The 20,522-nt window shown below is 44.1% G+C and overlaps 1 protein-coding gene across 3 annotated transcripts; it reads left to right on the forward strand.

Moving 5' to 3' along the window:
• Positions 1-802: 802 nt before the first annotated feature.
• Positions 803-15,349, forward strand: LOC139576188 (protein Hook homolog 2-like). Of its 3 annotated transcripts, none has more exons than XM_071401955.1 (22): positions 811-1,180; positions 2,027-2,109; positions 3,046-3,118; positions 3,275-3,325; positions 3,508-3,640; positions 3,970-4,037; positions 5,837-5,899; positions 6,102-6,182; positions 7,857-8,020; positions 8,119-8,259; positions 8,376-8,577; positions 8,700-8,810; positions 8,987-9,074; positions 9,242-9,308; positions 10,183-10,320; positions 10,981-11,068; positions 11,655-11,689; positions 11,844-11,926; positions 12,046-12,149; positions 12,313-12,420; positions 12,511-12,586; positions 12,746-15,349. In XM_071401955.1, exons 1-22 carry the CDS (start codon positions 1,136-1,138, stop codon positions 12,997-12,999), a joined length of 2,256 nt encoding a protein of 751 aa, XP_071258056.1. In that variant the 5' UTR covers positions 811-1,135; the 3' UTR covers positions 13,000-15,349. The 3 variants fall into 3 exon arrangements, with proteins under 3 accessions (XP_071258048.1, XP_071258056.1, XP_071258064.1); XM_071401963.1 differs by having other exon boundaries at positions 819-1,180; positions 12,511-12,582; XM_071401947.1 differs by having other exon boundaries at positions 803-1,180; positions 3,046-3,325; positions 12,511-12,582.
• Positions 15,350-20,522: the final 5,173 nt, after the last annotated feature.

The following is a 20,522-nucleotide window of genomic DNA, read 5'->3' on the forward strand; positions in this document are numbered from 1 at the left end:
ATACATTAATGTGTCTTACTTTACAGCCACTAGATAAACACATTTTGACAAAGTGAGATTGTATTTATTTTTTTATATTTCAACTGGAGGGAAGTGTTTTCTATTTTAATTGCTAAACAAAATTGATTTGTGTACTTGTTTCTGCTAGGCTAGCTACATGATCAGAGTTTTGTTAGGAATCGAGACACCTTCACTCCTCAGTTCTGTGTCATTTTGTCAACTTGAGCCATCTACTGTTCTTTTGTGGAACTTTTTCGAACAAATTCCTTTTTTAATTCCAAAAAAGCATGCTAAAGGTTTTCGAAACATAGACAACATAACACCCACAAATGATCTCTACAATACCGCGCTCTGTTTTGAGCAACATATAGGCGAGCCAACAACAAAGACAGTACAGTATGAAGATAGGCAGAAACTGCTTCTCAAATTAGAATCCCCTGATCACGCTGGTAGGCGATGTCATGGCGACGTTGGATAGCTGGTGCCGCGTGCAAGTGCTCGTCGGGCCTGGGAAACTCGGAAATGTCCGACCTCTAACTGGTTGTAGTTATACACGTGCCGCGTTCAACGAATCAGTATGCTGGAAATATCGGAGTTTCCTAGTTCCAACGAGCACGTGACCGCGGCAACTGCTCATGCGCAGAAACACGTAATAGGGCGTAACGGTTGTCTCGCGCCAAGCTGCGCATGTGCAATAAATAAAAACCTGTCAGTTTGTCACTTTCACGAGGTTGGAGTAATAACATGTTCAAATACTTAGTACATTGTCTCGAATCTAGGTTGTGCCTTTAGATTTAGAGAAAATTAACAACTAAGGAAGAATTTGTCACTTCTCAAACACCGGCCTGGTCTGCTCCCAAGCGTTACGGAAGTCTCGCGATGTTGCGTGCGTCTCTGGGTTTTGAAACTCTGTGACAACAACACGTAAACACGGTCATCTGTTGCCATGACAATGTTCTTAATACGGAGTCTCACTCGGATGGTTTATGGAGCTAAAACGCGAAAGTCAAGCTAGCTAACAGGAGGCCAAGGTTTGCTGACGTGATAGTGCAAGCTAAAAAATAAACTTGAAGCTGAAAGTCTCCCAATCGATTGCTAGTGTGCTAACTGCAGTGTGTCGGTTAGACAAACCAAAATGAGTCTGGATAAAGCAAAGCTATGCGATTCGTTACTAAATTGGGTAAGTTTTACAAAGTTAAATATGAATGCGAATTTAGGTAACTGCGATATCTTGCTAGCCTGTCGTCATCCAAAAGGACCTCTCGCTTGCAGTTAGCGAAATTAAATTAGGTGTTTTTACAATTAAATGTAGCTAGGAATTTTATAGTTAATAGTGTCTTGAACCAGCTCAAATAAAAATAACATAATTAACTAGCTGTCACTGTCAAATAAAGCTAACTAAATTGTTTTGATGGTCTACTGTCCTCATCAGAAATTGTCGTCTTGGACAAGCTCCAAAGTTTCCAGCCAGCAACTGAGCTAGCCACTATCTTATGCAATCAGTACGAAGGTCTAGCCAAGCCCCAGCAAGCCAGTCACACTCCTAGCTAGCCTCTGAGTTTCTCAACTCCACGATATGTACCATTAAGATGGTACATAGTTGAAAAACTCAGCCATGAACCCTCCAAATATAGGTTGTTTAGGCTATGTTAAAATTGGCTAGAAATGTGGAATGATCTCTAACAAACAAATTGCCAGCTAAGTAGCTAGCTGATGTCTATCATTTAGTGGTTAGCAAACACTTTAGCTGTACAGCATATAAGTAGAATGGCTTTCCAGCACTTCTAGACGGCACAATCAATCAAATGTATTTTATAAAGCCCTCTTTTATCAACAGTTTCACAAAGTGCTTAATAGATACCCATCCTAAAACCCCAAATAGCAAGCAATTTGCCCAACGTGTTGGCAGTAGCATTTGTATTGTTCCTCTTCTCGATCAGTTGATTTCTAATTGATTGTCACGGGAAGTAGAATAAATAAAACACTAACACATTTTCTTCTCATTCATCATGTCCAACCCTTCCAGCTACAGACATTTCAGGTGCCCTCATGCACCAGCAAGCAGGACCTGATGAGCGGAGTGGCTATTGCACACGTTCTACACAGGATGTAAGGGCACATCTTTTTTTGTGTGTTTTGAGGTTGGTGATAATGGTGGTGGTGGGTTAACACAAGAGTAGACAACAGCTAAGCTTAGGAAAACGGGGAGATATATGCAGTGTTCACATGCTAGTCGGAACTAGGAAACTCAGAAATGTCCGACTTGCTGATTCGATGAACGTGGCATATGTATAACTGCAACCAGTTAGCGAGTTGAACATTTCTGATTTTCCTAGTTCTGACTAGCATGTGAACGCGGGAAAAGGTCCATACTTGCAGAACCCATTACCCTGTCACAGTGGCACATGGCAATAGTAAGAGATTTGTGGAGTCCGTTCAATCCCAGTCATTCTCAATTCACAGACCGATTTGCTTATCAGTTGCACACTGACATTTTGTTTTGGGCCTTTAACTACTTTGAATAGAACCTGATTAGAGCAAATTCAATCATCTATTCAAAAGCCTTTTTATAAAGTTAGAGGATGGGCTGTTTGTCTGTTTTATTTCTATTCCTACACTTGATAGGGAATAGGTCTATATCTCTCAAGGCCTGGGTCTGGCAGATTGTGCCCAGGTGGGATTTTGTGCAAGGGCCTGTCCATTTTTAAGGGTACTGTCTGTCCAAGCCAAATTACCTTCATACCTCATCTGCTGTAGTATTTGTGTGCCTTTCTGTACACACACACACACACACACACAGAAATGTATCTGTTTTTGTGTCAAACTGCAAACAAGCAGTGCTTTTATCTGAAGGTTAGTTGAATTGGGTAATGGCAATTCTGGCCTCAAGCAAGTTTCCAATGATTGCTTGCTTGCTTGTGACATTCATTGAGTGTCACATTAGGGAGTTTGTGTTTTCCAGTTTAGAAATACTCTGCCCTGTGGCTTCCTGTGTATTGTATGTCCCTAGAATATGTCTTGTTAAGTGTTTCATCTCGTTAACAGAGACCCCTCCTGGTTTAATGAGGCATGGCTGGGCAGGATCAAGGAGGAGAGTGAGGCCAACTGGCGCCTCAAGGTGTGGTATGAGACAGAAGGATATGACACAGTGCTTCTAGGTTGTCACCTAGGCAACCTAGTGACCACTGGCCTTACTATTTTTAAAGATGGTGTATTTTCACTAAGGCAAAGATGCCTGTATTCTCCAGCTCAGATTTATTTCATTTTCCTCCAGGTCAGCAACCTGAAGAAGATTCTTCAGAGCATGCTTGAGTATTACCATGATGTGAGTAAAGGCTTTTCCTCATTAAAGATCAGAAGGAAGGATGGATGGTATATGCACGTTTCCTGCATTTCTTTTAAGAGCTCAATCTCTTCTAGTTGTTCGTCAGTGTTTGCACCAGTCTTAGTCCATTTGAAATATCATTGCTCAATGCATATATTTTCTCTCCATCCCTCCATGAACAGGTGCTTGGCCACCAGGTAGCAGACGTGCACCTGCCAGACATCAATCTGATTGGGGAGTTTGGAGATGTGACTGAACTTGGCAAGCTGGTGCAGTTGGTGCTTGGCTGTGCTGTCAGCTGTGACAAGAAGCAAGGTGAGCTAGCTGGGCTAGAGGAGGCCATGCTGGGTAACAGGAAGTCACCTATGGAGAAAATGCAGAATTAATGCAATGACCTGATTTATGACGAGTTGATAAACTGAGCATTTATTGGTTCGTTCCTACAAAGCCCCAACCATGTACTGTATACAGATTATGATAAAACAGAGTTTTAAAAGACAATGTTATCCTCAGATGAACAAGCTAGTGGGTTTGATGTGAATGCAGGAGAAACTGTTGCACTGTGTGTAAAGCAGTGTGTTTGAGTGTCTGACTGTCAGATGTGAATGTGATATTCAGTGGACTCCTCTGTTTTTTTCTCATAGAGCAAATCCAGCAGATAATGACCCTGGAGGAGTCTGTCCAGCACGTTGTCATGACGGCCATACAGGAGGTGAGTGATAAGTCTTTTTGATATTATCCTCTTTGTAGATCTGTCCTTTTGTGAGATTGCACCTACAGTCGTGGCCAAAAGTTTTGAGAATGACACAAATATTCATTTCCACAAAGTTTGCTGCTTCAGTGGCTTTACATATTTTTGTCAGATGTTACTATGGAATACTGAAGTATAATTACAAGCATTTCATAAGTGTCAAAAGGCTTTTGACAATTACATGAAGTTGATTCAAAGAGTCAATATTTGCAGTGTTGACCCTTCTTTTTCAAGACCTCTGCAATCCGCCCTGGCATGCTGTCAATTAACTTCTGGGCCACATCCTGACTGATGGCAGCCCATTCTTGCATAATCAATGCTTGGAGTTTGTCAGAATTTGTGGGTTTTTGTTTGTCCACCCGCCTCTTGAGGATTGACCACAAGTTCTCAATGGGATTAAGGTCTGGGGAGTTTCCTGGCCATGGACCCAAAATATCGATATTTTGTTCCCCGAGCCACTTAGTTATCACTTTTGCCTTATGGCAAGGTGTTCCATCATGCTGGAAAAGGCATTGTTCGTCACCGAACTGTTCCTGGATGGTTGGGAGAAGTTGCTCTTGGAGGATGTGTTGGTACCATTCTTTATTCATGGCTGTGTTCTTGGGCAAATTGTGAGTGAGCCCACTCCCTTGGCTGAGAAGCAACCCCACACATGAATGGTTTCAGGATGCTTTACTGTTGGCATGACACAGGACTGATGGTAGTGCTCACCTTGTCTTCTCCGGACAAGCTTTTTTCCCGATGCCCCAAACAATCGGAAAGGGGATTTATCAGAGAAAATGACTTTACCCCAGTCCTCAGCAGTCCAATCCCTGTACCTTTTGCAGAATATCAGTCTGTCCCTGGTGTTTCTCCTGGAGAGAAGTGGCTTCTTTGCTGCCCTTCTTGACACCAGGCCATCCTCAAAGTCTTCACCTCACCGTGCGTGCAGATGCACTCACACCTGCCTGCTGCCATTCCTGAGCAAGCTCTGTACTGGTGGTGCCCCGATCCCGCAGCTGAATCAACTTTAGGAGACGGTCGTGGCGCTTGCTGGACTTTCTTGGGCGCCCTGAAGCCTTCTTCACAACAATTGAACCGCTCTCCTTGAAGTTCTTGATGATCCGATAAATGGTTGATTTAGGTGCAATCTTACTGGCAGCAATATCCTTGGCTGTGAAGCCCTTTTTGTGCAAAGCAATGATGATGGCACGTGTTTCCTTGCAGGTGAACATGGTTGACAGAGGAATAACAATGATTCCAAGCAGCACCCTCCATTTGAAGCTTCCAGTCTGTTATTCGAACTCAATCAGCATAACAGAGTGATCTCCACCCTTGTCCTCGTCAACACTCACACCTGTGTTAACAAGAGAATCACTGACATGATGTCAGCTGGTCCTTTTGTGGCAGGGCTGAAATGCAGTGGAAATGCTTTTTGGGGATTCAGTTCCTTTGCATGGCAAAGAGGGACTTTGCAATTAATTGCAATTCATCTGATCACTCTTCATAACATTCTGGCATATATGCAAATTGCCATCATACAAACTGAGGCAGCAGACTTCGTGAAAATCAATATTTGTCATTCTCAAAACTTTTGGCTACGACTATACAAGCACAATTCTTTGCTCCCTGAAACCTTTCTGTATTTAACAGCAATATACACTAAAACAGGCAATAGCTCACTTATTGGCCTGCTTACCTCTATATTGACAATGGGTTTCACCATGTGATCTGTCTTTCTGGAGTTTGAACCAGCAATTGACTGTTTTGTTGTGGTGTAGCTTCTAGCTAAAGAGCCAACTGTTCCAGGAAGTCCTGAGACCTACGGGGACTTTGACTACCAGGTGGGACCCGCTCTCTTCTTACTCTGCTTCTCTGAATACATTAAACTTTCACTCCCCTGCAAGTTGGTTTTATCGCTATTCTTCAATTGCCGTCTCATTTACTTGTCTTTGTGGTATTTCTCTCTCTCTCTCGTTCTCTCTCGTTCTCTACCTCCCACTGTGCTGTCTATAACCTCCCTTGTGCCTCTCTCTGTGTCTGCAGTCCAGGAAGTATTATTTTCTCAGTGAGGAGGTGGAGGCGAAGGAGGATCTGGGCCAGCGCTGTCGGGACCTGGAGCACCAGGTGGGCAGAGAGGACTGTTTGTTAGTTAGCATGTTGAGTGTGTATCTGCAGCTCTTTGCCATGAGTGAAGTGACCCTATTTATTCGCTTGGCTGAGGATTGTTGTCCAGTCTGATTCCCCCTGATGGTTTGTTGTGTAAACGGTGCATAGAGCGTGATTGAGGACTCTTCTTTGTATCTGTCCCATTATGGCTTCTGTGAGTGCACAGGCAGCACCATTGAGGCCATCTCCATTTTGAACAGTGGAGGGTGGTGGGAGGAGCTATAGGATGATGGGCTCATTGTAATGGCTGTTATGGAATTCAAGGAACGGAGTCAAACATGTGGTTTCCATATTATTGATGCCGTTCCATTTATTCCATTCCAGCCATTACAATGAGCCTGTCCTCCTTTAGCTCCTCCCACCAGCCTCTACTACTTCTGAGTTGGTAAACAAACTGAAAGGGTGCATACTGCCACCTGGAGTGTGTTATTTGAACGGGTATGAATGTTGGCGATGTACTGCCACCTGCAGTTATGGAATTTTTGCTCACAAATAATTAATTGGCTGATCCTTCCTGATGTCCTGGATGGAATTATGTGATCCTTCCTTAACCAATAGGAAGCCACACCCAGTTGACTACTTCAAAATGGTGAAAGTTCTCAATGGTGCTACACATGCTAAAATGGGCTTTTGAGTACTAGAATCCTCTATTATTCTCTGTGCTAACTGTGCTGTTAATGCTGCCTCTGATTAGGCAATGTCATTGGGTACAAAGACTTAGGTCATTGATCCCCAATAATGACATTGTATAGTATTTAGGATTAGAAGGCAATTACCACTTATGTATTCAGCATATTTCTTAATGTTAACATTCAACACATTAAGAAATTCTCAGTAGTTTATGTAGTTCTTTACTTTCTCCCTGGTATGATGCTAAAGCAAGCCATTTGTCCTTAAAGTTCAGTGTAGAGTTTTGCTGTGCTCAAACTGGAAAGATGTCCAACAGGTAAGTAATAGACGCCCCCTTTTAATATTGGCATGCCTGCTTGCCTAACCCACATAAACATATTCAGGGTGGACATTTTACCCTAAACCACCAACCAACATTCTTGTCCATGATAACCCCAAGGATAGTTCATCTTTCATCAAGCCTCACTAGCTTGAATCCTTAATCAACATCCCTTTCTGAGCCCACTCTCCAGTCTCTCCACTTTGTAACTGTTAGTCAGACTGACTCAGACATCTGTTTTTCTATTCACCTCCTTGAGAGGTAATGCTAACAACTGCTCCATTGAGAAAGTGGCCCACCTGATGGAGAACATAGCAGACCAGCTGACTAACTGCTTTGATGTTTGTGCATGTGAAGTTACCACCAACCCTCATGGAAAAACATTGCATGTTTTGCAAGCAATGTACAGTGTCTGTTGCTGGATATGTGAGTGTGGCTCTTTTTTCTTTAGCACTTTTCTGTTCAGCATTTTCATGAGTAATTCTTTTTTTTTTTTTTGCCGGTGTTCTGCATTTTGAAGTGTCCTTTTTCTGTGCTCAGCACTTTCTATGACTCAATGTGTGACTGTTTGTTCATTTGTCTCTAGGTCTCCTCCCTCTCTCTAGCCTTGGTTACATGCCACTTTGTCTGGTTCTCTCTCTGCCCTCTCCACCCCTGACTGTCTGTGTGTGTTTGGTCCTCAGTTGGCAGCCGTCCTGGAGGAGAAGTCGTCCCTGCAGGTGGAGACACAGTCCCTGAGGGAGAAGCTCAGCCTCAGTGACCCACAGGATGCTTCCACCACCATCACTGGCAAGAAACTGCTGCTGCTGCAGAGCCAGATGGAGCAGCTACAGGAGGAGAACTATAGGTCAGAGTCATACCCTCAACACAGACTTCCAAACTAAATGCATTCTACTCTTTTGATACAATTTATCATTTTCTGTTTGCCCCCTGTTTGTGACACAGACTAGAGAACAGCCGAGATGACATGCGTGTGCGAGGGGAGATTCTGGAGCGTGACGTTTTGGACCTCACTCACCGTAACGATGAACTGACCAGCCTTGCCCAGGAGGCCCAGACTCTCAAAGATGAGATGGACATCCTCCGGTGAGCCAAGGGGGAGAGCAGCCTCTCACTAGTCTGTGGCCTCCTATCCTTCTCTCCTTTCTTTCCTGCCCCATCCTCAAAACGGCTTCCTCATCTCACCCTCTCCCCTTCTACAGGCATTCGTCTGACCGGGTGAGCCGGCTGGAGGCGCTGGTAGAGACGTACAAGCGTAAGCTGGAGGACCTGGGGGATCTGCGCAGACAGGTGCGTCTGCTGGAGGAGCGCAACACTGTCTACATGCAGCGCACATGTGAGCTGGAGGAGGAGCTACGCAGGGCCAACTCAGTCCGCACCCAGCTGGACACCTACAAGAGACAGGTGGGCAGAGAGGGCTAGAGAATGGCGGAGGGTTAACAAAGGTGTGGAGATGAATGTGTGTATGACATAAGGTGCTATGACCTCTCTTCAGACCCTGAATGTGTTTGCCTCCCTGCTGTCAGGTCCATGAGCTTCACACCAAGCATTTGTCAGAGGCACTGAAGGCTGAGAAGTGGCAGTTTGAGTACAAGAACCTTCAGGATAAGTATGACGCCCTGCTTAAGGAGAAAGAGGTGAGAGAGGATGGCCCGGGACAACTCCTCTCCAGACTAAGATGTATTACAAGGTCATGATGTCAAAGTGGATGTGGATTTAAACTCTCTGAAATTCTGAGGCAGTCACTTTGAACACTTCTAGTAGGATCAGATTGAGTGGTCTAATCCCCACGTTATCCCAATGTGTTTTCCAGCGTTTGATCTCAGAGCGAGACACACTGCGGGAAACCAATGATGAGCTCAGGTGTGCACAGGTCCAACAGAAGGGCCTCAATCAACCAGGTGAGTCCAATGGACACAGCTAACATCCTGAACCTTCAGCCTCTGTTTTTCTAAATGACAAGATGGTAGAGGGGGGTTGTTTGACCTTTTGTGGCAGTTGATAAGACTACTGTCAAAACAAATGTGATATATTTTCCCCTGACATTTTGGCTCTCTTTCTCCTTCAGGTGGATTATGTGAGGACTCTGGCACAGTGGGAAACCTGGCCTCCGAGATGATGCCCACAGAGTTCAAGTATGTGAGACTGTGTGAAAGGTGTTATCTAACAGATGAAGCTATCTGACCTATCAATAGACATACAGTGGTGTCAGAATTCAATTGCTCATTTTCAACTGTAGGCTTGGGCGGTACCGGGGTGTTTAGAATAGAATTTATTTTTTTAACTGCAATTCAGTTGAGCCAGTTACATGGTATATTTGTTTACTAAGAGCATGTGGTGCAAACTGAAGTTTCGTGACGTCCACTGTCGAGCAGTACAAGAGCTGATCAAGTTAGACTTGAAATTCACTACTAATGTTTGCCAGCTAAATATATCTATACGTTAACTATCTTAATGCCAAATACATTTTCTCCAGCTATGCATTTGGTTTGCTAACCTGCTAGCTATAGGTGGTTACAGCAGAGACAATCAATCCCCTCCTAGATTAAGTGTGAGTAGCCTTTTGAGATAGAACCCAGCTCATAAAGTTATAGAACTGTCTTTGCTTTTAGTTTATGTTCGCTTGCGCTTGTTAGCATTTAGCTAAGGTCCGCTATGGGAATTCGCTAGTACTTTGATAGCATTTGAACATAAATGATGCCCTTTGTGTGCACTGCCGTTAATGCCGTAAACCCGGTATGGTTCAGGAACGATATGGAAATCTGGATCCGCCCAAACATAGTGTTCAGCTGTGATAAATGGCAAAGGTCTTATTCCTCAGCCACACTATTTTTAGAACCAGAATGTGCCATTGGGTCCATTAATAGAATGGCTCTGTCAGATGGCACTGCTGTTAAATTGGCTGAGGCGGAGTTGAAAACTTCTGTTGGTGTGTAGTGTACAGACCTTTGCCTTTCTGCCCCACTTCCCTGCCTTCTCTCTTTGACCTCATCCCTTCTGCTTCCACAGGGAGACGGTGGTGCGTCTGCAGAGTGAGAACAAGATGCTGTGTGTCCAGGAGGAGAGCTACAGACAGAGACTGGTGGAGGTACAGGGTCAGCTTGAGGAGTCTCAACGCAGCCAGAACACCCTGGAGACACAAAACAGGTGTGTGTGTGTAGGCATGCGTAAAATTAAAGATACGTTCTATACGGATACCACTGCATCTCACCACAAAAGTAAAATAAAGCGTTTTTAGTTATGCACATTGTGATTTGATTGTATGTATCAAGGTCAGTCCGTGACGATATTAGTCACAGTATATATTGCCAGAGTTTCTGTTTGAGTTTCACGTTTGGCTAAACGGAGGAGCGATCTAGCTAAATGTCAGCTCACTCTCTGGTCTGTGTGTTGAGTTGTGTTGTGTGGGCCGGAGCAGAGGATGGACAGCAATGAGCCAGATTGTCCCCCGGCTGTCCGTACAGTGCGTGTGTGTGTGGGCGGATCTGAGTGGATCGTGTGTGTGACGATGGGTCCAGAGTGTGGGAGGCAGGCAGCCATCTTCAGCAGCAGGAGGAGGAGAGCATCCCGAGCTGTGGAGTACGGCTGAAGTGGCTCCGTCTTCCCCTAATGAACCACAACACACAGAGGGGAGTGGGTGGGCGGGACACCTCTAGAATGGACTAATGCAGCGGCTGATGTGACATTGTATGAATCGCCAGCCTCTCCCACTCACTCAAAACCAGCTTAATCTAATTTCCTCGTTCTCTCTTCCTTTCCCCTTCTCCCCCTCCTGCTTTTCTTATTTGTTTTCTCTCATCTTTCCAGGTTGAACCAGCAGCAGATCTGTGAGCTGCGGTCCCAGGTGGAGGATCTCCAGAAGGCTCTACAGGAGCAGGGCAGCAAGGCTGAGGATGTGAGTGGAGAGACAGACCCTCCTCATTCAACCCTCCTCCTCCTCTAACATCCCCTTACTCCTGTTACCTTGTCCATACCAATCACTGAGTGGACCCAGTCTTCTCCAATCAAAGACGACAGTATACTGAAAATGTATAGGAATCAGGAATGGAAAGGACCGATCTCAATCGATTGACCATCTTAGTTCAAATATGTTTTTTTGTTTTTAATCATTTATTTTGTAGTCATTATAATTGGAAAAAGAGACCTAGACCTCATAGTCCTTGAGGACTGTTGTAGACTGTATCCTTCTCTCCCCTCTGACTGCCTGCCTGTGACTGCTCTCTGAGATTTTGTGTGGGAACTTTAACCCTTGTTTGCTGTGTTGATTAACCATTAACGCCTACCCTTCTGTCTCTCCGCCTGCCCCCACCGACCGACGTTCGGCCAATCAGGCCATCGTAAGTACGGCCCATCCCTGCCTGGGCTCTGATTTGACTTTGACTTCTTCAGCTGTGTATAATGCTTATTATTTGTGTCTCTGTCTGACGTAAGTCTGTTTCTCAGTAGTTTGAGTGTTGACTGACTTTTTCCTCCCTGTTCAGTCCTCCATGCTGAAGAAGAAGCTTGAGGAGCACCTGTGAGTACTATTATCACTGATGCTTGTACACTGCACCTGTGAGTACTATTATCACTGATGCTTGTACACTGCACCTGTGAAGGGAGTATTATTACCGCTCTGTAGATTCTTGCACGTCCGGCTCCTCCATGCTTTCCCTCTGTCCTCGTCCCAGGGAGAAGCTCCATGAGGCCCACTCAGACCTGCAGAAGAAGAGAGAGGTCATTGATGACCTGGAGCCAAAAGCGGACGGCAACAGTAAGCAGCCTCTTATTTCCTGCCCTTGGGAGCAGTGCTATCAAATAGTATCAATCTAAGAGCACTTTCAAGCTCTGAAAATGCCGTTAGTATTTCCTTTTCAACCTCCCTCCTGTCAGTGGCGAAAAAGATTGATGAGCTGCAGGAGATCCTGAAGAAGAAGGATGAGGACATGAAGCTGATGGAGGAACGCTACAAGCGCTATGTGGAGAAAGCCAGGACGGTCAGTCAACACTGCCTGACACTAAACTCATCCATACAGCACAACGGCGCTTGGCCGCCGCCTTAAATCTGAGTTGCAGATATCGTCAAAGATTGTCATGCACATCGTGACATAGTAGAGAATTTCCGCACCAAGTATATGTGTGTTTGTGTTCATTGTGCAGGTGATCAAGACTCTGGACCCCAAGCAGCCGCCTCTGACTGTGTATCCTGATGTTCAGGCCCTCAAGAACCAGTTGACTGAGAGAGACCGGAAGATCCAGCACCTGGAGGTAAGAGCCACTCTACATTGACTGACGAGATGCAGATGAGTGGTGCATTGTCTAACCCTCCATATGCATGAACAACTCCTCTGTGTGCAGCATGACTATGAGAAGAGCAGGTCCAGACATGACCAGGAGGAGAAACTCATCATCAGTGCCTGGTACAACATGGTGAGTAAGTAACCCTCTCCGTATCTGCCTAATCTACATAGTATTAAAGCAGTTGGCATGATGGGTGCTACAATGCTGTGCAATGACTTGTATAATGGTCTTGGTTTTTATGGTAGTAAGACATGTACCTGTCTTATGGCTCTATTTCTCTCTCCCTCCCCAGGGTATGGCCCTGCATCAGAAGGTGGTGGGAGAGCGGTCGGGTCCGTCCAACCAAGCCCAGTCCTTCTTGGCCCAGCAGAGGCAGTCCACCCACGCCAGGAGAGGCCTCGCAGCCCGCCACCAGCCCAGATAAGACATATCAACTCTGGGGGAGGATGTGGAAATGAGGCAAAACATTGTCTATATCTTAGTGTTCACTTCTTCCGTACTCCTACTCTCACTGCTCTGATGCCTTCTCCACTTGGTGTTTTGTGAAGATTGCTGCTGCTGCCCCCTGCTGGGCATCTCTATTACATAATTTTCTGGAGTGTCTGTGATGCAGAGCTACTTAATGCACCTTCAAGTGCTTTCAAAGCTGCCAGGACTTTTGAACAAAGATGAGTCTTGGGTCTAAATGAGAGCTGGAATGAAGGAACATGAAGTGGATAGAAAGAAGCTGAGCGACTAATCCTTAGTCATGGAATTCTTAGACAATGTTTATCATTCAGTCCCTCCATTTCTTTCAAGCCCTCTTTTTTTAGCTATAATGTATTTGATGTTTTCTTAAGGTTTAGATTAGGACATTATGAGAATAAATGCTTTGGAAGGCCACAATGATGACAGAGATGGAAAGGGATGATTTCTGCTGTCAATAGGGTAGGGGTCTTTACCTTCCCCCTACTACTACTTTTATATATTTTCACCCTTATTATCCAGCCCACTATCAGGCTAAATAGATATTATCCTCTTACTATGACATGGAAACACTAATAAGAGAGACCTATGGGTTGAGAACATGGTGAATTTGTGCGATTTTGTATTAACACTTTTTTTATATGTACATGGTGAGAGAGACTGGTGAAGCGCTAGAACAGGGGTGTCATCCGGATCCAGATTTTTTTTGGGGGGGAGGGGTGTACTCAATATACTTTTTCAATTATTAAAACCAAGTTTGAAACTGTAGAAATGATAATGGACCTACATTCATACAGTTTATTGACTGTGTCCAGCTCACCAATAATCATCAAAATGACAGTCAGGGTGCATCACTTTTTGCCAATTTTGATGGCGAGTAAATGTTGTTGAAGACTGAATGTGGACCCCGGGGCAAAATGAGTTTGGCACCCCTGATCTAGAAGAGCTCAATAATACGTCTTTGATATGAGAGGAACACATTTTCTCTACACACACAGTCATGACCTCTTTATTTCTGTGTGTTTAGACTCTTCTTTCAAGCTGTTATCTACTTGATTTTTCTTCATTTGTTATGAGTTGTTTTGTTAGAGTTTGAAGAGCAGGAAGAATGGCTTTCTAGACATTTTAGTTTTTTTTTCAAAATGAACCTCGGCATTTTGTAGTTGTGTTAGTCTGTATAATAATGTACAGAAAAGCACTCCCTCCTTTTTGATTATGATTAATTTCCTTGTGAAATACTAGAAAAATGTTAACCAATCTACTTTTAAAAACTTTTGTATCAAATTCCTGTATGGTGTGGTGTTCACATGTAATGGCAGAAGTTCCGAAAGACTAGCAGATATGGGTCCTCTTATGTCAGGACCATTTTACTGGAAGTATTTGCACAGACTATTGAACAAGCTTTTGTTTCAAGCTGTAATATGGGAATTTATTCTTTGAATGATTGACTAGATTTCCTGATGGACTACATTTTGTTCTTTTTAACTTTAATTTATCCCCTCTAAAGAGTTAAACAGGGTGTTTTTAAGAATTATAATTGGTTGCACACACCACTTTAGACTGATGTGAATGTAGGAAACGCTGGTGCTTGTGAACCAGAATGTGGGGTTATTGATTCACATAGTTAATTGATATGTGGGGGGAAACTGGCCACACTGGATGTTGTTACTGTGTAATCCTGAAGGGAAATAAGGTTTCAAGATAGCAATGGTATGTAGCTTTTCTATTTTTCTCAGCAGAAGCACTCAACTATAGATGCTTTTGTTCGCTGACACGAACTTACCTAGCTAATGAACAGACAATGTGTACTTTCTTTAATGTCAGAATTATTTACAACTGAATTTATGTACATTTTTACCTATCATTTTCTCAAGATGAACCTGTGAAGGACAGCACTATTGTTGAACACTACATCTATCTGATTACTTTGACAGTATCCACTTAAACATGGAACTTCTCTTTGGTACCCAAACTGCTCTCTATGACTTGTACCTAACCCTCTTAAGTGTGTAACTATCTGTGCAATGTTATTTACCAGGCTATGAAACCACAACTGTGTGTACATTTAACTTCACTTAGTGTTTTACTCTTTAAGTAGATGTGTTTATTTGGTATTAAATCAGGAAGTTAGACCTTTTTAATTTCAAAGTAGTAAATCAACATTCCAACTGAACTGCTATGTTCTAGTACTGAGAGATGAGGCCTGCGCAATTCAACCTATCGTGACTGACAGATTTGAATAGGGATTTCCAATGTACTATCCAATTGCAGTATAACTTGACACTGTCCCTTAGCAATATATTACAATTGGCATTTACCATCACAAATTGGACATGCAGTTAAAGGGCTTAAACTCTACTGAACACAAATATAAACGCAACATGTAAAGTGTTGGTTTCATGAGCTGAAATAAAAGATCCCATAAATGTTCCATACGCACATCTCTCAAATGTTGTGCATAAATTTGTTTACATTCCTGTTATTAAACATTTCTCCTTTGCCAAGGCAAGCCATCCACCTGACAGGGGTGGCATATCAAGAAGCTGATTAAAGTGCATGATCATTACAAAGGTGCACCTTGTCCTGGGGACAAGAGAAGGCCACTAAAATGTACAGTTTTGTGACGACACAATGCCATAGATGTCTCAAGTTTTGAGGGAGCGTGCAATTGGCATGCTTACTGCAGGAATGTCCTACAGAGCTTTTGCCAGAGAATTGAATGTACATTGTTCTACCAATGTTGTTTTAGAGAATTTGGCAGTATGTCCAACAGGCCTCACAACAGCAGACCACGTGTATGGTGTCGTGTGGGTGAGCAGTTTACTGATGTCAACGTTGTGAACAGAGTGCCCCGTGGTGGGGTTATGGTATGGGCAGGCATAAGCTACGGACAAAGAACACAATTGCATTTTATCAATGTCAATTTGAATGCACAGAGAAACCGTGATGAGATCCGGAGACCATTGTCGTGCCATTCATCCACCGGCATCACCTCATGTTTCAGCATAATAATGCTCGGCCCCACGTTGCAAGGATCTGTAGACAATTCCTGGAAGCTGAACATGTCCCAGTTTTTCCATGGCCTGCATACTCACCAAACACATGTCACCCATTGAGCATGTTTGGATGCTCTGGATCAACGTGTACAACAGCGTGTTCCAGTTCCCGCCCAATATCCAGTAACCTCACACATGTCCATTAGCAATATACAGTATGAGTCAAACAGTGTTTCCTCTCCCTCACTCTTAGGTGGTCATTTCAGTCTGTCCATTTCGTGGTGGTAAATCCCTATTCAAATATACTGGCAATGGACACTGTCCAATTGCAGTATAACATGTTGAAACTGGCAATATATGTGTAATGGACATATCACAATGGGTATTTACCATCACTAATTGGACATGCTGAAACGCCAACCCGTTGAACTCGGGACGGCCTAACAGTGCTAGTGATTCCTCTCCCTCGTTTGTTGGTGTTGATTTCAGCCTGTCATTTTGGTGATGGTAAATCACTCCTTAAATATATTTGAAATGGACAGTGTCTGTTAGACATATGATAAAATGCCAATACCAACATTTGCAGTATGAAATGTTGGCACTGGCAATATACACTACATGACCAAAACTGTGGACAACTGCTCATCAAACATCTCATTCCAAAATCATGGGCATTAATATGGACTTGGTCCCCCTTTTTGCTATACAGCCTCCACTCTTATAGGAAGCCTTTCCACTAGATGTTGGAACATTGTTGCATGAACTGGCTTCCATTCAGCCACGATCATTAGTGAGGTTGGGTACTGATGTTGGCCGATCAGGCCTGGCTCGCAGTCTGCGTTCCAATTCATCCCAAAGGTGTTCGATGGGGTTGAGGTCAGACTGTGCAGGCCAGCCAGGTTCTTCCACACTGATCTCAACACACCATTTCTGTATGGACCTCACTTTGTGCACATGGGCATTGTCATGCTAAAACAGGAAAGGGCCTTCCACAAACTTGCAAGCACAGGATCTTCTAGAATGTAACTGTATGCTGTAGCATTAAGATTTCCCTTCACTGGAACCAAGAGGTCTAGCCCAAACCAGGAAAAACAGCCCCAGACCATTATTCCTCTTCTACCAAAATGTACAGTGGGCACTATGAAGTGGGGCAGGTAGCGTTCTCCTGGTATCCGCAAAACCCAGATTCGGCTGTCGGACTGCCAGATGGTGAAGCGTGATTCGTCACTCCAGAGAATGTGTTTTCACTGCTCCAGAGTCCAATGGCCCTAACCTTTACACCACTCCATCCGACGCTTGGCATTGTGCATGTGATCTTAGACTTGTTGGAAAGGTGGCATCCTATGATGGTGCCACGTTGAACGTCCCTGAGCACTTCCGTTAGGCCATTCTACTGCCAATGTTTGTCTATGGAGGTTTCATGGCTATGTGCTCGAATTTATAAACCTGTCAGCAACGGGTGTGGCTTAAATAGCCGGATCCACTAATTTGAAGGGGTGTCCACATACTTTTGTGTATAAACTCAGCAAAAAAAAGAAACGTCCTCTCTGTCAACTGCGTTTATTTTCAGCAAACGTAACATGTGTAAATATGTGTAAGAACATAACAAGTATCAACAACTGAGACATAAACTGAAAAAGCTCCATAGACATGTGACTAACAGAAATGGAATAATGTGTCCCTGAACAAAAGTGGGGGTCAAAAACAAAAGTAACTATCAGTATCTGGTGTGGCCACCAGCTGCATTAAGTACTGCAGTGCATCTCCTCCTCATGGACTGCACCAGATTTGCCAGTTCTTGCTGTGAGATGTTACCCCACTCTTCCACCAAGGCACCTGCAATTTCCCGGACATTTCTGGGGGGAATGGCCCTAGCCCTCACCATTCGATCCAACCGGTCCCAGACATGCTCAATGGGATTGAGATCCGGGCTCTTTGCTGGACATGGTAGAACACTGTCATTCCTGTCTTGCAGGAAATCACGCACAGAACGAGCAGTATGGCTGGTGGCATTGTCATGCTGGAGGGTCATGTCAGGATGAGCCTGTAGGAACACACAGCATTGAGATTGCCTGCAATGACAACAAGCTCAGTCCGATGATGCTGTGACACACCGCCCCAGACCATGACGGACCCTCCACCTCCAAATCGATCCAGCTCCAGAGTACAAGCCTCGGTGTAATGCTCATTCCTTCGACGATAAACGCTTATCTGAACACCACCCCTGGTGAGACAAAACCACGACTCGTCAGTGAAGAGCACTTTTTCCAGTCCTGTCTGGTCCAGCGACGGTGGGTTTGTGCCCATGGGCGACGTTGTTGCCGGTGAAGTCTGGTGAGGACCTGCCTTACAACAGCCCTACAAGCCCTCAGTCCAGCCTCTCTCAGCCTATTGCGTACAGTCTGAGCACTGATGGAGGGATTGTGCGTTCATGGTGTAACTCGGGCAGTTGTTTCCATCCTGTACCTGTCCCACAGGTGTGATGTTCGGATGTACCAATCCTGTGCAGGTGTTGTTACACATGGTCTGCCACTTCGAGGACTATCAGCTGTCCGTCCTGTCTCCCTGTAGCGCTGTCTTATGCATCTCACAGTACGGACATTGCAATTTATTGTCCTGGCCACATCTGCATGCCTCCTTGCAGCATGCCTATGGCACGTTCACGCAGATAAGCAGGGACCCTGGGCATCTTTCTTTTGGAGTTTTTCAGAGTCAGTAGAAAGGCCTCTTTAGTGTTCTAAGTTTTCATAACTGTGACCTTAATTGCCTACCGTTTGTGAGCTGTTAGTGTCTTAACGACCGTTCCACAGATGCATGTTCATTAATTGTTTAAGGTTCATTGAACAAGCATTGGAAACAGTGTTTAAACCCTTTACAACGAAGACCAGTGAAGTTACTTGGATTTTTACTAATTATCTTTGAATGACAGGGTCTTGAAAAAGGGACGCTTCTTTTTTTGCTGAGTTTATATAGTGTAGGTCCTGCCGGCCAGATAGGTAGGTCCATAGGACCAGTCGGCCAAATCAAATCAAATAGGGAGGTCTCGCAAGACAACTGGAGTGCTGGGCTAGCCACTCTTAAATAGCCCCTGGGCCAGCACAGGTGAAACACCTTCCTTCTAATGAGATGACCAACAGGTGTAATACAGACTGACTAACAAGGTGACACCAATCGGTGCGCCCCACTTGCTAACGTCCAACCTTTTAAATATAAAATGGAAAAACCTAATCCTATAACACTGGTGATTTTGCTACTGTCAAGTGTGTTTACATTAAAAAAACGGAATGTGCAGTATCTATGTAGGCTGAATTTGTCATTTTTCGTTATAACATCCTACTCTCTTCCTAACAGCAGAAATATATGTTGGTAGGACAAGGCTATGTATGTGCACATGGAAGTCAGTGATTTATGTTTACTATAGGTTAATGAGGCAATACAAATGTGATGTGACTAAAATTAAAGGACATTTAGTTGACTAAAATGGCCCACTATTTGCATCATTTTGAAAATAACTACACTAAATTATTATTCAACTGACAAAAATGTGACTAAGACTTAATGATATTTTAGTCATAATGATGAAGACTAGATTACATGTGGGATGAATTGGTATGCCAACTGCGAGCCAGGCCTAATCGCCCAACATCAGTGCCCGACCTCACTAAGGCTCTTGTGGCTGAATAGAAGCAAGTCCCTGCAGCAATGTTCCATCTAGTGGAAAGCCTTCCCAGAAGAGTGGAGGCTGTTCTATCAAAGGGGGGACCAACTCCATATAAATGATTTGATTTAGATTTTGGAATGAGCTGTTCAACAAGCAGGTGTCCACATACTTTTGGTCATGTAGTGTACATCTTGCACAACGTTAGTAGGTGGTGGAAGCATGATAAGGATATTTTATTTGTCGATAGAACCAGATAGGCAGGCCGACTAGATAGCTAGGTCCGGTCAGCCAGATAGCTAGGTCTGGCCGGCCAGATGGGTCCGGCCAGGTGGACCATCTAATCCAATCTGTCCGGGCAACTGTTACAAAATAAGGTCCAGCCGGATAGATAGGACTGGTCTGCCGGATTGGACCAGCCGGCCGACTGGTACTAGATAGCTGGTAATAGATACTTAGCTATCTGGCTGGACGGACCTACCTGGCTGGACGGACCTACCTGGCTGGCCGGCAAGACCTACCATGCAACCCATCTCCACGCCTTGTACTAAGACACTGTAACCATTTGCTGAAGTGTCAGGCAAAAGCAAAGCACCCTCCTAAAAGAAGGACTCAACACCTTTTTTTGTAACTCAAGCATGCATGGTGTGAAGGGTTTGTGTTTTTCTTTTTATATCTGTCTTTTTCTTTGTATAACTTTTTAATCAGTGCATAGAGGGTTATATAAAAATTAAGGTGAAGGACAAGTTTGTAGTCCAGTCTATTCTAGTATTTTGCACTACAAATAAAATGGGGACACCTGTATTTGAAAAAGCCAGTGATGATGATATTGTTTTTGTAAGTTGGCCTCCAGTACGGTAGATGACGACATATGCATTCATTTACTAGGCTAACTGACGATTGACGTGACTGAGGTGAAGAGCTTTTTGAGTTGATGCGACATGGATACA

The sequence above is a fragment of the Salvelinus alpinus genome, chromosome 1 (assembly GCF_045679555.1).
Source record: "Salvelinus alpinus chromosome 1, SLU_Salpinus.1, whole genome shotgun sequence".
Lineage (NCBI taxonomy): Eukaryota > Metazoa > Chordata > Actinopteri > Salmoniformes > Salmonidae > Salvelinus > Salvelinus alpinus.